Below are 22,534 nucleotides of genomic sequence, written 5' to 3'. Positions count from 1 at the left end.
GGAGATGTTTGTGTGAAGGTGACATTTGTCCTCTCTTACAGTCCCACAAACATCTTGATCTCCATAGCAACCTTGTCCATTTGGATTGCGCTCCTTTTTTCTCTTTGTGTTTGTGCTGGGGAAGTTCTCCACCCAATCCATGGTCTCTTGAGTGCCATGGATTTCCCCATAACTCCACTTGGACCTGTCAAAGAAACACCTCCCACACTCCTTCTTGTGAAGTCAGCCTAGAAACATGGCACTCAGGGAAAGCAATGGAATGCAGATGTTTGGGTGCGCTGAGAAATTATCTTTACAAAAAAGAAAAGAAAGGTTATTTAAAAAATGGTGAGCGAATGAGAGGGTATTAGCACCTTCATTTATGTGTGCTGTCTTAAATTGCTAAAGACCAAAGCAGAACTAATGAGAAATACAGAAGTACCAAACCAAACAGTCATAAATACCAACAAGAGTGAAGTACTCTCAGCTCTGCCTCTCACATTTTACTGTTCCAATCATTACACTTAATTCTGCAGGTTTTCTCCTAAAATCAGTACAGAAAATGCAAATAAAGTTCCAGATTTGATCTGGGACTGATTATTGAGTACTGTTTTAAATGACTAAGAAGAGAACTGTTGAGAACTGAGAAGTCGACATTATCTTAAATAGAAGTCTATAAGAACTCTGCATGGTAACATTTTATTTTTGTTTAGTCCAAAACCACATCTTTTAATATGTAGGCCTCGAGGCCTACCTTAAGTTCAATTCATGCCTTTCCCATGTCCTCAATCTGCAGTTTTGTCCAACAATTTACTGTACATTATGCAATGTGACATAATGTGTGATGATGATCAAGTTGAAAATTGTTTTTAGCCTTTGGTGCACAAAATGTAGTTATTCTTCCAAGATGTTTTATTTTCGAATGGTGATGTCTGATTTCTCCATCAAACTGTTAACCTCACCTATTTGGATCAGATCTTGGCTTTATATAAAATCTGAAAAATGCTGCCGCCTTAGGCAGTACAGTATATTGTATACAAAGGTATGAAGGCATCGAGGCATATCTGAATTCAATGTTTGCATCACATCCTTCATCTGGTCAGTCTTGGAGAGCAACATAGATGTTTCCTTCACTGCCTATGATATCTCACTGTCCTGTGTGTGCAGAGTGGTGGTTTGTGGAAGGAGTAAATATGGAGTCTGATGGAGCAGCTGAAAGTAAAAATTGTAGTCATTGTAACAAAGGTTCATATTTGGATCAAAGGAGGAAGTGGGATCCAGTTAAAATAATAGAAAAATGCTTTGCAGCTTTACACTCAAAACCAAAAGTATTGTATCAAAAGTACAGCATAAAGGATAAGAAAGCCATCACTCCATATGAAACACTATGGTAGCAGACACATAGTCTCTGGCCTGTCTCTCTTTCTGCGGGCTGGGTCATCTTTTATCTCCCCCGAATCTTACTGTGCACATAGAAACTGTAATTAGTAACAATTGATCTCAGGTGGATGTCCTTATCGCTTTCTCTCTCCCCAGATGGGCGCTCAACCACAATCTCACCTCCGCAGTCATATACACTGATCAGCAACAACATTAAAACCACCTAAATTTACATTTACATTTATTAATTTGGCAGACACTTCTATACAAAAGAGGAAAACATAAGCAAATCATCTTAAGTAGACAGTGGTATGAAAAGTGCCATATTACAAATTTTTTTTAGTGACCGGTTAAGTGCTCATGGAAAAGATGTGTTTTTAGCTGTATTTTGAAGACAGAAAGTGATGTTGGAGGGGGAGGGCAGAGAAGTGTGTTGAATGTTGTAAACAAGCTACGAGTGTCTGTGGTGCTGTTGATCTTGTTCTGGTAATAGGAAGTTTTTGCAGATTTAACGTTACCTGAAAAAGTTGCAAGCAGAGACTGATACGTACCTAGATCTGCTGGATCTTTAGATTTCCGCCATCTCCTCAGCTGCCCTGAGGTCAGTCCAGTGTTCACAAAGGACGTCAGAGAGCAAGGGGCTGGATGTTGTAGTATGTGGTTGCCTAGAGGAGAGAGGACAGATGTTGTCTAAACAGGCTGTTAAAGTAGAGCTTAGTGTGTTTACATCAAGGTTGGAAAATCCATTTTGTGTGGGAAGAGAAGCAGAGATATCAGTGGTAAGGCAAGAGGGTGAAACCAAAGCTGGAGTCTGTTTTTAATGTAGATGGGAGAGTCATATTGAATTGAACAAAGTAGTGATCAGAGACATGTAAAGGACTAACAAGAATATTTGAGGGCCTGGAGGGCAATGGATGACAACAAAATATATTTTTGTGGGTTGCATTGTAATAATGGCATATAAATCAAAAGTAGCATTGTTACATAGAGAAGAGTGTGGTGAAAAAGTTCAGTTGTTATGAATGAGCAAACCTGCTCCCCAACCCTTACTGGTGTGTCGAGGTGTGTGAGAGAAGGAGAAGTTGTTGGAGAGAGCAGCAGGTGTTGCTGTATCCTCTGGATGTATCCATGTTTCTGTCATTGCCAGGATGTTGAGGGTGGACTGTGTGGCAAAGGCTGGAATGATGTCAGCTTTGTTAACAGCTGACTGGCAGTTCCAGAGTCCAACTGAGGAAGAGAGCGGAGCAGGTGCTGAAGTACAAAGTGGCCGTAGATTGTCTGGGTTGCATTTTGTCTTGCATCTATACCGTGCAAACGGTCTGTAACAGATAACAGGGATGTGCTTGAAGGCATATGTTATTCGTGAAGTAGACACATTAGTATGTAGAAGGAAAATAAGAAAAGAGATCAAAATAAAAGATACTTAAATGCTATGGTGAGTGGCACCTTGTCGTGTCCTTGCTTGGTGGACTCGCACAGGTTGACTCGCTGGTCTTTACACAAGTAGGTCTTCACACGAGGGCTACCACTTCCGCTGCTGCTTCCGCATCAGCATTCAAGTCAAATATATACACAATGCTAACAAGCCATACAGTGAGAAAAGCAGGACATGCCTTAATGCTACTTAGCACAACAAAGCTAGTCACGTGTCCAACCAAAATTACGGGTTGTGCGAGGTGGGAACCAACGCGACTTCAGTACACTGCAATTAATTAATTAATTAATTAATGCAAAAAGATATGCTACACTTTAGCAACAAATAATACTCTAAAACAAGTCAATATTTGTTTACAGACACTAAAAACAATGATGGTTTTACACACACTGGACAAACAACTCTAAATCTAGCATTGAATACCCTGAGACAAGTCAAAACAATATAGCACACACACCAACACACTTTTAAGTGATGTGAGTTCAAGACTGTAAACAATCAGCACAAGTCTAGCAATGAATACCACTCTACAACAAAGTATAACAATGAAATCAACACACTTACATGCAACTGCAGACTCCTGTAGATCGATTGCTTCTCCTGGAATGACTATGGATCCCGCGGTTTAAATAATGTGTAGGTCCCCCCCGTGCCACGAAAACGGCGCCATTCTGAATTCTGAGATGCTATTCTTCTCACCACAACTATACAGAGCGATTTTCTGAGTTACCGTAGACTTTGTCAGTTTGAACCAGTCTTGCCATTCTCTGTTGACCTCTCTCATCAACAAGGTGTTGCCATCCACAGAACTGCTGTCACAGAAATACTCAAACTAGCCCATCTGGCACCAACAATCATCCATGCGATTATCTAATCAGCCAATCATGTGGCAACAGTGCAGTGCATAAAACCATGCAGATACGGGTCAGGAGCTTCAGTTAATGTTCACATCAGCCATCAGAATGGGGAAAAATTGGATCTCAGTGATTTGGAACATGACATGATTGTTGGTGCCAGATAGGCTGGTTTGAGTATATCTGTAACTGCTGATCTACTGGGATTTTCACACAACAGTCTCTAGAATTTACTCCGAATGGTGCCAAAAACAAAAAACATCCAGTCAGCGGCAGTTCTGTGGACAGTAATGCCTTATTGATGAGAGAGGTCAACAGAGAATGTTTCCAGACTGTTTCGAACTGACAGAGTCTACATTAACTCAGAAAACTGCTTTGTACAGTTGTGGTAAGGAGACTAGCATCTCTGAATGCTATTCTGTGATGGGATTAGTACTGTTATGGCGACTTTACTTTAAAATAGTTTTCATAATGGGCTTGTTTGCTGCAGTTTGAATCTGAGTGTGATTGTTTTTTGCGCCCCTCGCAATGAAGCTCTGGTTTCAGACTTGTGTATCTGTTGAACCCTGGTGATTTTTCATCATCAGCTTATGTCATCATAAACTCGCACATGATGGACAACGCAATGAGGACTTTTATATTTGTGTTTTTTAATAATTGTCATTGTGCATACATCATTGTAAAAAATATGACTGCGCATTGTGGCGATTGGACATTTTATATATATATATATTATTTTAGTGTCTATTCTATCCAATATGGATGATGTCCTACGCCTACGTAACGTGGGCATACACATGGAAATTGCATCATTGCACACTAGCAGTCATGGGTGTTGTACAATGAGTTCTGCTGAAACTGCAAAAACTTAAACTAAAACATTTTAGCAAATCCCAGGGGGATTGTCCCTGTAATAAGTGCACTGTAAGTCGCTTTGGATAAAAGCGTCTGCCAAATGCATAAATGTAATGTAAATGTAGTGCCTTTTTTTAGCCTTCACTCTGTGTGCAATATTTGAGCGTTACTCACGAACAACATCTCTTACAATATGCATTTATAATGGCACTGCAGCTGCTTTCCTACCAGAATTTGAATAAGAAGCGAATTAAACTACTGTGAACTTGCCTACAAATAGACACACTTACAGGACTTCTTGGAGAGTTCAGAATGTCAAAATAAAAGTGTGAGGGTTTAAAAGTTAAAGGTGCACAATTTAGATATATTGAAGTTGAATGGGTTCCCAAAAATAACTGTCTGAATGAAAAGTGAGCTGATATCTTACAACTAAATTGAACAAAAAAAGAGATCGGAATTCTTTAAAGTCCAGATAACAGTTGAAAAACTTTTGCAAAAAAAAAAAAAAAACAGCTTCTTTTCTACTGATGACTTATACTGGAATTACTGTTAATTATGATACTACTTTATCCAGAAATACTAGTTAACAAAGTTTTTCTTAATAAGCTATACATTTATATTGAAATAATATGTAGTTAGAGTTTTGCGTTTCTTTACATATTAAAGAGTACACCCAATTCCACACAATAATGTAAAGATATTCAAAACTGATTATGCAAAAAAACAACAACACCGTATCGGATCAGGATCTGTATCGGCCGATACTGAGATTTCTGATATCGGATCGGAAGAGGAAAAAGTGTTATCGGTACATCCCTAATTTTAAATGTATGTAATCAATGACAGTGATGTAAGCAGCCTTTGTATCTAACATAATTTTGTATTTTTTGCATGCATAATTATTAGCTAATATTTACATTTGGTGTCACCAGTGCTTTGTTCTTGGCAAAAATTTTAGCCCCAATACAATTTTTTTTTTTTAAGAATTTTAAATAAAGGAAAGGAAATGTTTTGCATATGTCGTCAAAGTAATAATAATAATAAAACTTTTATTATTTTCTTGATTCAGGCTTAGTTTAAAGAAATGCAAACCTAACTGAGTTCTGTATTGTCACTTACACACTTACATAAAAGGCACAACACATCTTCTGTGTCCCACAACATTCCCTTGACATGCATGGTGCCAGTGTGTTTGTTTTGTGCAACTGATGATATCAACATGCTTAAAACTGCAAAAACAAGTTGCAAGTCTGTTTTACTTCCTGAAAAAGTGCGTACCCGAGTACATGTAACTTTCTCAATCATGTGAACCGCGCCACACTTCCGTTGGAACTTAACTCAGACCACCTCCTACAGGTAGTTTTGGGTTTGGTACCACAGTTTGCTCCCCGGTCCGCAACAGCTTCACATTATACATTTTTCTTGCAAACCGTGCTCCGTTTGAGACTAAACTGTGCCAGTGTGAAAAACATTTGCTTAGATATCACATGCCCTTACCAGATGCTTGGTTTCTATTTATGCGGCTTTGCACTGGGAAGGCCCATCTGCAAACTCTCAGTGGTTTAAAATTATTCTCATAACAATATATTAAAGCCACCGTCTCACTTGCTGGTTCACACCTTTCAACTGTTCTCTTCAGTCGGAGGTCTGCCACATATACACATATTCAGAATGGTGGAGATGACTGACGCTCCGGCTCTCTCTGACTCTCTGTTTCCACATGTCCATGTGCAACTTCAGTGAGAAAAATATAATTTACGTTCAATAAACAGACTGTTCCACCTGTCTGATTTATTTCTGATTTTAATTGTCATATAAGTGGTTGTCTTATTACAACCCCATTTCTAAAAACGATGGGACAATATGAAAAATGCTAATAAAAACAAAAGTTATTTGTAAAATATATTCACCCTTTGCTATATTGAAATCCCTACAACTACAGAGTATATGATGTTTTACCTTGTGAATTTCATTTTTTTGAATGTACAGTAATTTCAAACCAGATGATTGCAACACACTCCAAAAAAGTTGGGACAGTCAAGTGTTCACCGTTGTATATACATCACCATTTTTTCTAATGACACTTAAGTATTTGGGCACTGAAGACAGAAGTTTAAAAAGTTAAGTTTAAAAAGTGGAATTTTCCCCCGTTCATCCATTATGCAGGACTAGAGCTGCACAATTTGATGGGGTCTTCGTTTCTGTATTGTGCGCTTCATAATGCACCACACATTCTCAATGGTAGATGGGCAGGACTGCAGGCAGGCTAGTCTAGCACCCGCACTCTATGCTTATTTGGCTAGTATGTGGTTTGGAGTTGTCCTGCAGAAAATGCTGGGACATCACTGGAAAAGATGGGTGCTGGATGGAGTTACACATGCCATGGGCACTGACCCCACCCCACAACAAAAGTGCTTCTGTATTTACTTACTTGATATTTTTGTATAATTCCCTCATACTTTGTGATCAAGATCACCTGAAGCTGTTTGGGAAGTTTAGAGTGCATCTGGACTGTGAGATGTGTAATTCTTCCTCTCCTCAGTCAGGTGCAAATTGCAGTGCTGCTCTCGTGCGTCATCATTACAGTTTACTGTGATCTCATGTGACGTTAAATGAGATCAAACGACTATTTAAAAATGAAAAGTTTTGACGACAATTCTTTATTGTCGACGTTATCGATAACGTTGACTAATCATTTCAGCGCTACTTTCCATCTAAGATTAGACCGAGCCCAGAGAACTCAGCAGTGCTTTTGGTCAGTGTTGATGTAGGGCTTCTGCTTTGCATACTAAAGTTTAACTTGCATCTGTGGATGCAGCGGTGAGTGGTGTTGACTAACAAAGGTTTACTAAAGTAATTCCAAGCCCATGTTAATATCCATTACGGATGAATGTCTGAGAGATCAGAGATCACATGCATTCAGAAATAGATTTGTCTTGCCCTTTACACACAGATATTTGACCAGATTCCTTGAATCTTTTAACTATATTATGCACTGTAGAGGGTGAAATGCCCAAAATCCTTCCAATTTGTCTGGGGAACATTGTTCTGAAAGTGCTGGATTATTTGCTGAATCATCTCTTGGCAAATTGACAAGTCTTGAATGATCTTTCTCTTGAATGACTAGGCTGTTTTTGGAGGCTCCTTATATACTATGGCACGATTGCCTCACCTGTTTAACATCTCTGTTTCACATTGCCTTGTTATTTTTACTCATCAAATTTGTATTAGTCTTAAATTGCCCCCGTCTCATTGCAATCATCTGATTTGAAATTACTGTTAAAAAAATATATATATAAAAAAAGGGTGAATATAAGTTACAAATCACTCCTTTTTGTTTTTAGTAGCATTTTTCATACTGTCCACACTTTTTTGCAGTTGGGGTTGTAGAGTCATTTCAATGTGGTTGATTAGCCTTATTGTTTCTTTAATCACAGCTAATACAAAATCCTGTTTTCAAAGCCATTTCTGTTCTTTAAGTTTATGGAGTAGTATTACAACCATGATCTTTTCAAAAGCTGCTGGAGTTTCTCACATCTCCATCACATGGAGTGAGCTCATCTAGAATGATCCAATTACCCCTTGTGTTAGGGCTGTTTTGAAATGAATGCTTTAAATGGAGGCAGCATTCTCACGTGCCACACTGTGGGCACACACAATGCTAGTGTGGTAAACAACCAGCAGTATTATAAAAAAGCAGCAGAAAAGTGCTACAATATGGAAGCTTCCAGCCCTGAATGTGTGTTGCAATAGCAGACAGGGGCAGTGAGTGACCAGCAGTCCCTCCTCCGCCCTCTGCTCCTCATCTATCCCCTCTATTGTTGGCACGAAATTGGACCTGTTCGATAAATAAAAGCAGACGGTCAGCAGATCGAGTTCCAGAGAGGGAGCACTGCAACAGAATAGGAAAAGAGAGGAGAGCGGAGTTAGGGTTGGGTTTTGGAAGGCGTATCTTAGATCTGAAGAGAGATGATTTGGAAGACTGTTGACATGTAGCCAGGGAAGGCTGTTAGACTACGTCTAGGGCTGGATCACAGGCACATATGACAGACAGAGATAGAGAGAGAGACTGATACAGAATGAGAAAAAAAAGATGCCTTTTAGAGAGTTTAGAAATGTCAACAAAGGATGGTGGATATTTACACTTGAAAAAGTTTATTCCTGTTGGTCAAGGCAAAGCCATATGTTTTAGCTGGGGTCTGATACCAGACAAGTTTCCAGAGACAAGTATTGATTTCTGTCCATACTGAAAGTGAAACTGCTGTGCAACACCATCCTGAAATTATAAATGACCTATGTTCCTGGTCTTATTGTCAACAGTGCATTGATGTATTTTATTCCAAAGTAGTAAACTATTTGTAATTGTAATATTTATAATCATTCAAACTGACAACATCAAAAACATCAAAATTTAAAAATTTACTCAACCTCTGAAGTGACTTTTCATTTAGGCTGACATTGGCAAACCCCTCTTTATTCTCTCTTTATTCTCAAACCTTTCCGATTACTTGTCATGTTGTCTGTCCCCACACTAATACGTTTTCGTTTGAAAGTGAATATATTTTGCAATGTTTACGCCTCTCATCAACACCGGAACAATGTTTTCCTGCTGAAAATGCTTTCTAGTACCGAATACTTAGGAAAACGATGAGAGTTTTAATTCAAAAACGTGTTAGTGTGAACGTATCCATAGAAGACAGTCTTTCACTATCCAATCAGTTCCTGAAAGATAAAATCCAGTCTATTATTTTCTCCTTGAATGTAGAGAAATTTAGTCTTTAATATAAATTGAATATACAATTATGTGGAGCAGATTTTTGGACCAATGAGATTTGCATATACACACTCACTCATTGATACAAATACATGTGAACTGCTCAAATACACAGAAATACATAAGCGATGTTACGTAAATAATCCTCAAAGCCGAATCTTTGTCTGATACACAGTTGCTTCAATGCCTTTATGCCAGCTGTTTGAGTGCGTGTATGTGTTAGAGAGTGTGTGACCCCAGTGAAAGACTGCGAGTGAGTGTTAGGACTTTGTTTATAAAGCTACCTTCCGTTATACCGCCACTGTCACCCTAGTGCCAAGTGACACACACACACACACACACACACACACACATAGAAAGAGAGACGGCCACTTTAACTGGTTTTTAACTGGTTTTCTTTGTTCATTCATCCTTTTATATATAAGAACTGGAGCTTTGCTCATCATATTATGGTGATTTACATTTATGCATTTGGCAAATGCTTTTATCCAAAGCGACTTACAGTGCACTTATTACAGGGACAATCAACCTGGAGTTAAGTGGACACAATGGTGGTGGCTGTGGGGTTTGAACCAACGACCTTCTGATTACCAGTTTACCAGTTATGTGGTTTAGACCACTACACCACTACACCACTCCACAAATTTACATTTTTCAATGTAATGGGTTGCTTCCAAGAGCACAGTAAACGTGTCAAATCAAATGATTATAAATATACAAATATGAACTGTGCGCATGCACAATATGAATATGGAAGAATATGAAATGTACTGTACTATACTCATATGGGTGTGTAATAGTGTACCAGGTGAAAAAATAGAAGTTGTAATGAGAAAAATAGATAGAATATGGTTGCAATAAATTACAAATAAGTAAACCAGTGAATAAATAAATAAACAACACACAATATATGCATGTATATTATCCATTGTAGCAGTTGCAATGGATGTGGAAAGTCAGCAGTGAAGTTCAATAGCCAGGTGCAGATATTAATGGAATGGCAATAGTAATCGTTTTATGACCTGAGACAGAAGGCGTGATTAGACGAGACAGAAAAGGCGTAATCCGTGACCACGTTTACATGCACTTGAGAATACGGTTGATTCCAGGGTTTTTGCAGAAAGCAGTATTCTGAAACGTAATGTAAACAAAAAAAGCTGATTTTCTTATGCCTTTTAAGGGATTAAGAGAAAGCAGTTTAACGCACCTAGGTTTCTCTCTGAGAACGTGGCATATTGTGGTCATGTAAACAAATAAGCGGCGTTCTGATGGGTGTTTGAAGAGTGTGTGTGCATGGAACAGACAGGGATAACAAACGTCATAGGATTGAGCTCAACAACCGGTCAATGCAGCGGAAACAATTCAACATTTCGGGGAGTATAGAGGGAAACTCTCATACACTAAAAACTATACCCATTTATACACACAAATGTCAAAAATCGGCTGTCCCTAACGTCCACATATATGCGCTTGTACATTGGGGGAATCCCAGAGTTTTATCTAAGAGGGGAAACCCCACTATGGTCCGATAGTAAGTTAAGGAAACAAGCACAGCAACAACTCTGGAATATCTGGAAATAAAGTGAATCAACAGAGAGTAAAATTGTGAAGCCTTCTTTGAATGCCATCTTTATTTACACAAGCATCACAGAAAAAATGATGTTGCTGTGGAGAAAGCTGCTTACTGACCCAGCCGCATGTACATGTAAACAGGATCGCTGTTTTCTCGCAATAGCCCGCTTTCTCACGATAAGCCACTCACTGTTGTCCATGTAAACATAATCAATGATTGAATGGTAGAGAAGGCATGATCAGTGTTTAGACAAAACAGAGAATGCAGTTTCCTCATAAGAGAAGGTTTTTGCTTTGCTCATTTGTTTTAGTTGCCTTTTAGAAAAGAATGCATTTTATGTTTTCAGCCTTGTACCAAACACACAATCATTGAACGAGCAGTGTAGAACTCATCGGATTTCTATTTTCTTCAGAAATGTTGAATGTAAGAAGCGCAAACAACAGCGTTTTAGAATTAATGAGTACTCAAGTATTGAACTCAGATGAACTTAAAGCCCTTTAAAAGTTTGATGACAAGTCTGTTGACTTCTTGTTTTCCTTGTAATCCAGTGGGAGCATTTGGTTTATTGCACCTAACACAGGTGCGTGCCAGCAGAAACCCTCTTTCCCTCTCCTGCCTGGTTAACTAGTGATCTTTACTTGAGTGGTAATCTGGTTTAGTGACCTCCTCAATATGCTCTTTCTGTATTACTTAGAGCTCTGTGTGACAGTGGGCTTCTGGGACAGTGTCCTCTTGTCTTGCCGTCTGTCCACAGGATAATGGAGTCCAGATATTGTTTACAACAGTACAGATACTATATGTCTGTAAGGATAGAGGGTTGTCTTGGCCACAAGGAACAGTAAGTTAAAACTGTCCCATAGTAGTGCCAAGCTAATTAAATTCATACCAGTCTTGACATGAAATGACTAACCTTTAAATGTAAATTAAATGCAAGTTAGATATGTTATCTGATTTATTTTAAACAGTTTAATTAGATCATTTGTATTAAGTATATATCTATGTAGGCCTCTGTAAGCTTTAGCCTACATATACAAATTTGAATAGGGATGTCTAAGCATAATGTAATTTATCATGAAGTATGGAGTTCTGCTGAGTTATTTCCATTGAGAATGTTCCATTCCTTCAATGGGTGAGGTGAAGACCCTTCTGTGTCAGAGGAACTGGAAAAGAACAAGAAGCAAGCTATACATTTTTGTCAGTGAATGCATTGCTTGGTAATCAAGCCCATGACCCTTACATTTACAGCCAAAACATTTCAGTGTGTACATGGGCTATGTTAAGCAACCTAACTTTTTACCAGAATTGTTAATAAAATGTAATATGGATATGTAAGACATTCATAGACACTTTATATATCTTAGACTCAATATCTCAGCAGTATTAAATCAGATCAGACCATATTCTTTGTGAATTATAAGTTACTCCCATTCATTACAGATGCAGGTAGACTTTTAGCTTTTTTTAGCTCTCTGCCTGATGTTCACACACGATGACTCATGGAAACTGAACTGATTAGTCAGATAGAAATATCCAGATTTTTTTCAGAATGAAACACTGGGTTCCCCCAATTATTTTTAAAGATCTTAATGTGTTACTGTAAGAGACATGCTGTTACTCACTCTCTCTTACACATGTACAGCCTGTGCCTTTGACCTCATGTGTCTGAACATGTTCACATTTTTCCAGCAACTTATTATTTTACACTTGCAAATTGGCTTGGTCTTATTCAAGTTGTGTGTGGAGTGTGACTAATGACAAGAATCTATTACAAGCCTCAACAAGTATCCCATTTTTTACTTATTTGTTTTTCAAACGGGTTTCCCTTGTTTAGATCATAAAACAAGAAGGAAATACATGGTAAAATGGTGTGGCAGGGCGGAGGGCGGGGTCGTGATTATACACACCCGGTCTCTTTTCAGGCTAATTAAGCCTCCTGAGAGGGATAAAGGCCGATGGCAGACGGTGGTGCGACGAGAGAGATAGGTTCTCGCCTCCTCCTTTCCATCTAAATTACGTTACAAATGGTTGTTTGGGTTTGTGGGTGCTTTGTTCACTTTCCAAAGGTATGATCAAAGCATAGGACAATTCTGAAAATCATTTTAACCTGTTAAGTGCTCTGATTCCACCTGTTTTCCCTTGTGAGTAAACAAAGCAACAAATAATGATCTGACTCCTCTGGGGAAATGCTTTGAATGTGTGACTCAGGGTCAGAAATTAATCAGGGTTTGAAGCAAAAATGCATAATTTTTAAGATGCCACCTTGAATTCCACTTTTATTTTATCCAACATTTGGTAGATTTCAGTGAATTCTATTCAACGCATCTATTTATGGGTTTAGTGACAATGCAGACACCATATGACCTGTAGCTTTCAGATTTCTGTATTGGCTGTCTCAAAGGCAATTGTGAATGCGGAGCTGTTATGATGTGAAATATCTTGATTGGTGCCCGACCGATATATCGGTATCCGCACATATGTGCCGATATGAAAACTTTTTTTCAGAACATATAATGCAGAAAAAAATGCTTTAGAATTGGTGTCATTACGTAGTTTGTCCATTTGTTTACAGAGCTGACGGTGGCTCTGCAGACAGGGCGGAGATAAGCGGTGCAGAGTTGAGTGGTGTCTTTTCGGTAAGCTACTAACTAGTTTGTGAAATACATACTGGAATGTTAATAAACAATGACCCAATAATTTTCCCTTTTCAATATAACTAATATAAAGTTAACCCTGTCCCTGACAACCATGTCACTCATGTCTGTTTGCGGTGTTAGCCAGCTATAGTTTGTCAGTGGATTCAGTGATTGAATGGTAAGCATCAGAGCATCTTTTTGCAGCTCAGCAGACAACATGTTTCAGAGATCAGCTTTCTGAGTACCTTTGCATAGTCACAGAGGTGCAAAATCAGTGCACAATCCACATAGAAAAGGTCTTTTCATTCCAGCTCAAAAATTAACAATCGGCCATCGTGTCGGCAATTGGCGAATGTGCCGACTCTAAAATCGGTATTGGTCTCAAAAATCCAATATCGGTCGGGCTTTAGTCATGATATCATATGATATCCCAAGACTTGAAACAGTGATTATATAAAAATATGCTAGGCCAGTTATTTAATACAAAATGTAATCAAGCCCAGTGTTTGTGTTATGATCTCTAGTGTATTATTTGTTGCTACTTTTGTTTTTGATTTGATTTCAAAGATAAGATCCATAAATGATCAGATTAAGAATTATATTTATATTAATTCATTCAAATGAAGTTGCCTTTGTGAGATAAATGTGTTTTAATATGGTCGGGAAAAAATGGCGTAATAAAGGTAAAATACCCCTGAATATCAACACTAGTTGGCGGTAATTATCACCCTTAATGAATAAAAGAGAGTTCTTCAATATCTCAGTAATGTTAAGGGTATATTGATGGTTCACTCTCTCCTGTGAATCCTGAAGCTTTGAAACTCCCTAACACTCCTATTGACCTATTTAAGTGCACATTCTTTCTGTAACTATCTCACTTTGGCTATTCACTATGGACCTGATAGAGAGCAGGAGCAAAAATTGTACATGTTGCTGCCTGACTAGAACATGACTGGTCTAGAACTGGAACATAGATTATTTTTTCTAAATACCTCACAGATGCACATGAATGGGTTTTCATTTGCTTATGTGACTCACTGTGAATTACTTTGCCTGTTTTAGGGCTATGACGATTAATTGTCTGTGTTAGGTCTTTCACTAATATGACGATTAACGGTCATACAAACTGTCACTGTGTGCTTCATGCTCACACAAATGTCATTTATACAAATTTAGGTCTTATAATAAAATAAGGGTATATGACTTCCGTTTCTGGCTTCAAAAACACATTAATGATGGTAAAATATAAAAGTATACATTTAAAAATAATTAAAATAATATTTTAATTATCAAAATATTTCTAATAAACAAATATATCTCTTATTTTTAAAATGTAATCTTTGTCCGTTTTACATTTTCACACCGTTGTTGTTGTTGTTGTTGTAGCTACACTTGTATAGCTATTATATTATATTATATTATAATATATTATGCAATAGTAAAATACAGTTTATAATTATCATAAACTCTGTTGTTTAATACTGTGCTTCACTCATGTGTCGTCTACAACCAAAAGCCATTCACACGTCTGCCTTTCTTGTTAATCTTTTGTCAGTAGTCTGACCATTAACACACTTTTATACACCAATCTTTGCAGTGGTATCAGTTTCATCAAAAAAGGCAGCTGCCTTTGTAGGGCTGTGCAGCTCACTAGGTTTTGGAACAGACCTAATCGCACACGTTGCCAACCTCTACCATAGCAACTACATAAGTCCTGCTATAACCCATGTCACCTCAGTAGGGTCACCTGTTACCCCTCACTCTGACATTTGAAAGGTCCCGAGTGAGAGACACACTCCCACACACACACAGCAGACAGAGGGCTCTTTGAGCATCTGAAACGTGTCTCAGCTCTCATTTCCTCTCTGTATCATTCTCTGTCTCCAGCATTCACACTTTCGCAATGGTATTTAATCCTTCATTCAGCCCAGATTGGCTTCATTAGTGGGATAGTTCAAGCACCATTTGTAACAGAGGAGTGTCGTGACAATTTAGCTATGCAATCCTGGCTAAGAAATATGCCCTTTATAAACATTTTCATATGCTCTAACAATTGTTTCACACACACACACACACACACACACACACACACACACACACACACACACACACACACACACACACATTTAAACACTCATGCACACAGAAATTTATGACTCATCATTGTCTATTAACTTTGGACCGCACAGTCTCTCTCTAAGGGGATCCACCCCATTATTGCATTCGTGTAAATTACTGAATGTGATTTAGAGGCTGTATAAACACAGAATCTCATCTTGTAGAAGAGATGATGACCAGAGAGATGTTAAATTAGTCTCTCTGTTTCCTACCCCTATAAAACCTATATATTTATTATATGAGCCATGAAATCTTAAAATTAAGGATGGTTTTATGGCCCAGGGCCAATTTGTGGCTAGTTAACAGAATAGTCACTTGCCTAATCAGGCCAGTGCTGCATATGTGCCATGTTTGCTCATCCATAGAGATGCTGTTGGGTGAGCAGAGACTTAAAGGAGTGAGGGGCCACACACACAAGATATGTTCTTGCATACAAAATGGCTACACAGAGTGCAATGGAATGGAACAGAACACAGGTCTTAAGACTTATTTTTAAAACTTTTCTCACCATATTAAAAACACAAAAACACTTATTTCATGAAGGGTTAAAAAAAATAAAAAAAACAGCAAGATGCGATCCGAATTGGTTTATCTAATGCATGTCCGGCAGAGATAAACAGGCTGTCACGATTATTACTTTATTAACTGACAAACAAATTATTGCGATTATGACGATTAATTGTCTGTTTGAGGGCTATGATGATTAATTATTCCTTTAGGGCTTTCATTATTAATTGTCATATAAATTGTCAAATTTCTTAAATGTCTTCATACATCTTAAGAAGTCATTTTTACATATTTAACATTAAATATATAATTCAAATAATAATACTCTAGGGATATTAGATGTGCTTTTAAGGCTTTAAAACTATATGAATGACATTAAAATATTTTAAAGCAGTTCAATGGAAAGGAGGAGGCGAAAACCGGCCTGGCAATATAACAATATTTGAATGATTAACTTAAACAAAAGACAAACACACACACATGACGGACAAGTCCATAAACGATCTCTCTCTCATCGCACCACCGTCCGCAATTGGCCTTTATCCCTCTCGGAGTCTTAATTAGCCTGATAAGGGACCGGGTGTGTATAATCACGACACAGCCCCACCCTCCGGCCTGTCACTTTCCTCCCTCGTTCTCTCAGGCAGGGGAGACCATGGCATGACGTACACCCCCCTTTCCCTGGGGGAGGGCGTGCTCTAAGCCGTGTCTGCTGGCAGGTCATCCCCATCTTCCTGGATGAGGGAGGGGACAAGGGGAGGGAAACAGAAATATTAATGGGGGGGTTCTTCCTGTAACAGTGTTGTACCCCCCAAAAAAACACTGTAAAATTTAAACGAGAGGGAAAAGGCCAATGCTGATCGACAGTGAGAGAGAGAGAGAGAGAGAGAGAGAGAGATGAAAAAAAAACACTTACTCGCCAGTTCTCCGATACGCCATAGCTTGTTCGTCGGCCACTCCTCCACCCTCTAATGGACGATAGCCGCACCTCTCCGGGCAGATCGAAGGCAGTCCTCCATCCCCTGGTGGATGGAACGCCCCACCGCGTTCTCTGGGAACAGAAGGGGTCTCCCGCTCCAGGCGGTTGGCAGCGAGCCCCTCCCCGCTCGTGGTCGGCGGCCTCAGACCCCGCCGCGTTTCAGCGGCCGGTAGGAGACTCCTCCGTCCCTGGCAGCGGCCCTGACCGCTCCAGGCAGTCGGTTAGGAGCCCCTTCTCCCCTCACGGTCGGTGGCCGTTCCTCCGCTTCCAGGCGGCTGCTCCGTTGGGGTGGATGGTAGTGGCGAGAACTCTACACAGTCAATACATCAAATGCGATCTTCCTCCAATGCATGCTGTCATTTGTTTAGATAAGTAGCGGTTGTCATTCGTCAAACAGACAGCTACTCAAAGAGTCTTTTCAAGCACATATGTTTATTTTATGTAACAAACGGCCAAATTGTCACCAAAATTCCACGATAACTGTTCACAGCTTGTATATGCCATCATATCTAAATGGTACCTTCCCATGTACGCAGCCACGTCTACTTATTAGGTGCAGATGCAACTCAAACAGTCTTTTCAGTCATATAATATGTTTGTTTTCTGAAAGAGAAAATATCGCAAAAGCACCACGGTAACTGTTTAAAATTCATCCATGCATGCAGCCAAGTCTGTTTATATTAGCACTTGTCTCACATACACACACTGTCTGTGATGTCAAACGCATGCGGCTGAAAGGATGCATGTCTGAGCAGGTAGTTAGCTGCACAGGAAATCCGCACAGGACTGTACTCTCACCTTTCCTCTTCACCCTTTATACCTCAGACTTCCAATAAATCTCGGAATCCTGCTATCTGCAGAAATTTTCAAATGATTCTGCAGTTGTGTTGTGTGTTAGTAGTGGACAGGAGACTGAGTATAGGGAACTGGTGGACCGCTTTGTTGGCATGGTGTGTGAACAACCACCTACTCTTAAATGTGACAAAGACGAAGGAGATGGTTGTGGATTTTAGGAGGACCAGGACTAAGCCGAAAACTATTTCCATCCTGGGAGAAGAGGTGGTAGAAGTGGGCGTTCACTTGGACAACAGACTTGAATGGAAATGTAACACTGAGGCTGCCTACTGGAAGGGACAGAGCAGACTGTACATTGTGAGAAATCTTAGGCCCTTCAATATGTGCAGCAATATGTTTCTTATTTTCTACCAGTCTGTTGTAGCAAGTGCAATTTTCTTTGCAGCCATCTGTTGGGACAGCAACATCAGAGTCCACAACTCTTAAGAAACTGAACAAACTGATAAAGAAGGGTGGCTCTGTGCTGGCGAATGCATTGGAGCCCCTAGAGGTGGCTGTGGAAAGAAGGATGTTGCACAAGCTACTCAACATAATTGATAACACGACACACCCCCTACACAACCTGACCAGACAACAGAGTGTCTTCAGTTGGAGGCTCCTTCAACTCCACTGCAATAAGGACTGTAACAGGTCTTTCCTGCCCACTGCAATAGCATCTACAAAGACTCCTCTCTGTGCAGGAAGAGAAGTGGCAATGCACATTTTACATTTAATTTGCACATTAATAGCAACATCTTGCCATATAGTAGTTTTGTGTGCGTGCGCGTGTGTGTGTGCGCGCGTATGCGTAAAACATTTGTTATATTTAACATCTTCAAAGTAGTCACCCTTTGCCTAGAATTTGCAGACATGTACTCTTGACATTTTCTCAACCAACTTCTTGAGGTATCATCCTGGGATACTTTTTAAACAGTTTTGAATGAGTTCCCATCTATATTGGACACTTATTGGCTGCTTTTCTTTATTATTTGGTCCAAGTCATCAATTTCAAAAACATTTACATTTACATTTATGCATTTGGCAGACGCTTTATCCAAAGTGACTTACAGTGCACTTATTACAGGGACAATCCCCCCAGAGCAACCTGGAGTTAAGTGCCTTGCTCAAGGACACAATGGTGGTGGCCATGGGGTTGGAACCTGAAAAACATATTATTTAAAAAAAATATATATCAAATTTGAGTTTTATAATGAAATAAATGAATATGGTGGCACAATAATATTTGTGTCTACAAAACTAATTTCAAACATTTAATTATACGCCTTCCATTCAAAAGATTTTTAAGATCATGAGAAACATTTCAGTCAAGTGTTTCACAGTCAAACCTTTGACCGGTAGTGTATGTGTGATTAAATATATGTATATAATATAAATTAAATCAATTATTCTGTGGTTTAAAAGACTGTATGAATAACTGATTGAGCTAATATAAATATATTGTAATTCTGTGTTCTGTCTTGCCAACCTCATTGTATGTTTTTATTTATTTATTTATGTGAATTGCTGCTGTAACACAGGAATTTCATTTGGGGAAAAGTAAATAAAATCCATCCATCCATCCACCCGCAAATCTGACTGCTGATATTATTTGTTCGTTCATTTTTTACAGCTATAAAAATTTAATAAATCAAAAACAGCACAACACACAACCAAAAGTGAAACCGAAGCGCTTTGTGTTCACTATCAACGTTTATCTTTGTTTGTTTATATTTTCACGGGAGTTTGGCGCCAGCCTCTCGTGCATCAGAGCGTTTGAGAAGCATTTCACACGCTCTTCCAGACAGGAGCTGCTCTGGCTTGATATCCGCGGTGCGGCACTCAGAGTTCAAATTAATGACACACTAACGTGCCGTTTATGGCATTTATATATTGGCTTAAAATTCCCTTACTTTGACATTAAAATGTGATTGGAATTTAAAGTGCACAATTATCACGGATCAGACTATTTGTAAGTTTGTAGCAGCTGGCTGATCGCTTTAGAATGTGATATGACTATAGATTTTTAATAGGAAAAGGTATTCCACTGACCAAATAATAAAAGAAAAGCACTGAAAGAGAAATTTGTTGTTGTATGTGTCATCTTTGTTATTTGTGATTGTCAGGTAATGAGTGAACATGGAGGCTGGAACGGTGGTGCGTGCCGTCTTCGAGTTCCTCCCGAGCGTATCTGAAGAACTGCCTCTGTTTACTGGAGATGTCATTGAAGTGGTCAGTGTTGTTGATGAATTTTGGCTGCTCGGAATCAAAGATGGAGTCACAGGTAAAACCTTACCTTTAAACCTCAGTACATGTAGTCTTATGTACCAGTGTTGATATATTTTCATTACAGTGCTTTCAAGGCAGCACTATATTGCTAAATCTTTCTTGTTAGGGGTATTTCTTAACCCTTAACCCAAAGTATAAATTAATGTAATTTGCTTAATTTACAGACTCCTACTTCAAACTGTTGGTGGATAATTTAATCCTTAAGTGTGCTATAATTGGTTTATATATTACATTTATATATTATTAATGTTACATTTTTTATTTTTTTATGGGGTGGGTGTGGCTCAGGTGGTAGAGCAGGTTGGCCACTAATCACAGGGTTGGAGTTTTCCCGGCCCACATGACTCCACAATCCGAAGTGTCCTTGGGCAAGACACTGAACCCCAAGTTGATCACAATGGAATGCTAGCGCCTTGCATGGTAGCTCTGCCGCCATTGGTGTGTGTGTGTGCGAATGGTGGAATGAGATGCAGTGTAAAGCGCTTTGGTAACCTCTAAGGTTAAAAAAGGCACTATATAAGTGCAGACCATTTACCATTTTTACCATTTAAGATGTTTTAACTCTTTTATGAATAAAGTTTGAAAATATCACATTGACTTAAATGAATAGAGCGTTCAGAATTCATTTTCTAATTTATTTATTTTTTCTACCTGGCAAGTGCTGGTATTTCCTTCAGTAAATGCAAATCTAGTTTTCTATTTTCTTGGTATTTCCTCAGGCCAGTTTCCCAGCACTTTTGTGGAACCTGTTACAATCCCAAGCACCAAGACAGGAGAGAATCTCTATGTGTGCATCAATGGCTTAAACTCGGTGGAGCCTGGACAATTACCATTAAAGAGAGGTACATACACCACTCTCTCAGTTACTGAACATGCATACTGTTTTCTCCAGGTCTGTTAAGGTCATTCATTTAAGGGGGAGTCACTATAATATTGGGTACAGAAGGGGCACAAGTTGGTGTAAATGTAAAATATATATATATATATATATATATATATATATATATATATATATATATATATATAGACTTGAATTTAAGTAAGGCACAATTCCGTAAGGCAAGATAGATCATTTATATGCCTGATGTTTCCAGTTTAAAGTCTTTTTCATGAATAATTTAAGTTATTTTATTCATCTGAGTTTCTAGTGTTTGAACACTGTGCTTTTTAAAAATGTCTAATTCCCAGTTCTCCACTAGATGTCACTAGTTGTGTGTTTATATTTAATGGTAAATGATCCTCCTATTTTCAATGAGTAGTAAAGAACAGTAAAATTATGAATGTATGTGTTTATTATATATTCTGTTCTGTTGTTTATTTGAGTTTTACTTTGTCCTCTCTTCTCATTGCTTTCAAGCATCATTTTAGATTATTAATTTGTTTGTTTGGGTTGTTCTTTTGAATATTATTCTCTCTGTAATAGTCTGTAGTGATCTTATGTGGAAACTATAATTTGTAGAACACACACTTCCTTTGATTTGATATGAAAATCACCCTTATATGAATTTTGTTTCCTCTAGCATGGTCAATGGTCAAAAACGCAGTGCTAGTTTACGAGTTGAACACATTTTAAAATGTGTGGAATGTGACCCGTGACCCTAGTGGACATTCTGGCTCCTGTTGTTGTCCGTGTGTGTTTGCTGACTGAAACTGACCACAGTAATGACTTTACTACTGCCTAAGTTAAGGTCAGAAGTGAGCTTAACACAGATGCAATCATGGTGCATGGTACATTAAAACAAGCATTAAAGTATAATGATAAATATCTTTATACTTTGTCTCGAAGAATTTGCAAGAAATTGGTTGGCCATTATTTATTTTAGTTATATAAATATGTATTTTTGGCGATTAGAGTAAAACTTTGATATGTATACATGCTATAAAAGCAATGTACAAGATGTAATTAAAAGTTGGGCAAAAACTTCTGCCATTTTCCAGTGGACTTTTGTTATAGTAAGGTCATCAAATAATAGGCGGATTCAATTTAATTCAAGCTTTATTGGCACGATAAACTTAAGTGTACATTGCTAATGCATTACAAGACCTATACATACTAGGGAAGCACCGATACTAATCTTTCTCTTCTGATTCCGATATCGGAAATCTCCGTATCGGCCGATACCGATCCATATCCGATACCAGTGTTGTTTTTTGCCTAATCAGTATAATGGAAATGGGTGTGTGCTTTAATAGCAGTGGTGGCTCAGCGGGGGCAGTGGTGGCTCAGCGGTTAAGGCTCTGGGTTACTGACCAGAAGGTCAGGGGTTCAAGCCCCAACACCACCAAGACACCACTGTTGGGCCCTTGAGCAAGGCCCTTGAACCTAT

The 22,534-nt window shown here is 38.7% G+C and overlaps 1 protein-coding gene across 2 annotated transcripts in view; it reads left to right on the top strand.

Annotated features, from left to right (window-relative positions):
• The window catches only part of LOC127633238 (dynamin-binding protein-like), a 73,926-nt gene that overhangs the window by 8,097 nt on the left and 43,295 nt on the right, over positions 1–22,534 (top strand). For both annotated transcript variants that reach the window (XM_052112176.1, XM_052112175.1), the window contains exons 2-3: positions 20,045–20,202; positions 20,927–21,049. In XM_052112176.1, coding sequence (XP_051968136.1) covers positions 20,058–20,202; positions 20,927–21,049 — 268 coding nt within the window. In that variant the 5' untranslated portion in view covers positions 20,045–20,057. The remainder of the gene's footprint in view (positions 1–20,044; positions 20,203–20,926; positions 21,050–22,534) is intronic.

This window comes from Xyrauchen texanus, chromosome 40 (assembly GCF_025860055.1).
Source record: "Xyrauchen texanus isolate HMW12.3.18 chromosome 40, RBS_HiC_50CHRs, whole genome shotgun sequence".
NCBI lineage: Eukaryota > Metazoa > Chordata > Actinopteri > Cypriniformes > Catostomidae > Xyrauchen > Xyrauchen texanus.
Note: the sequence above shows the minus strand (reverse complement) of the source record. Positions and strands in the feature narration are given on the sequence as shown.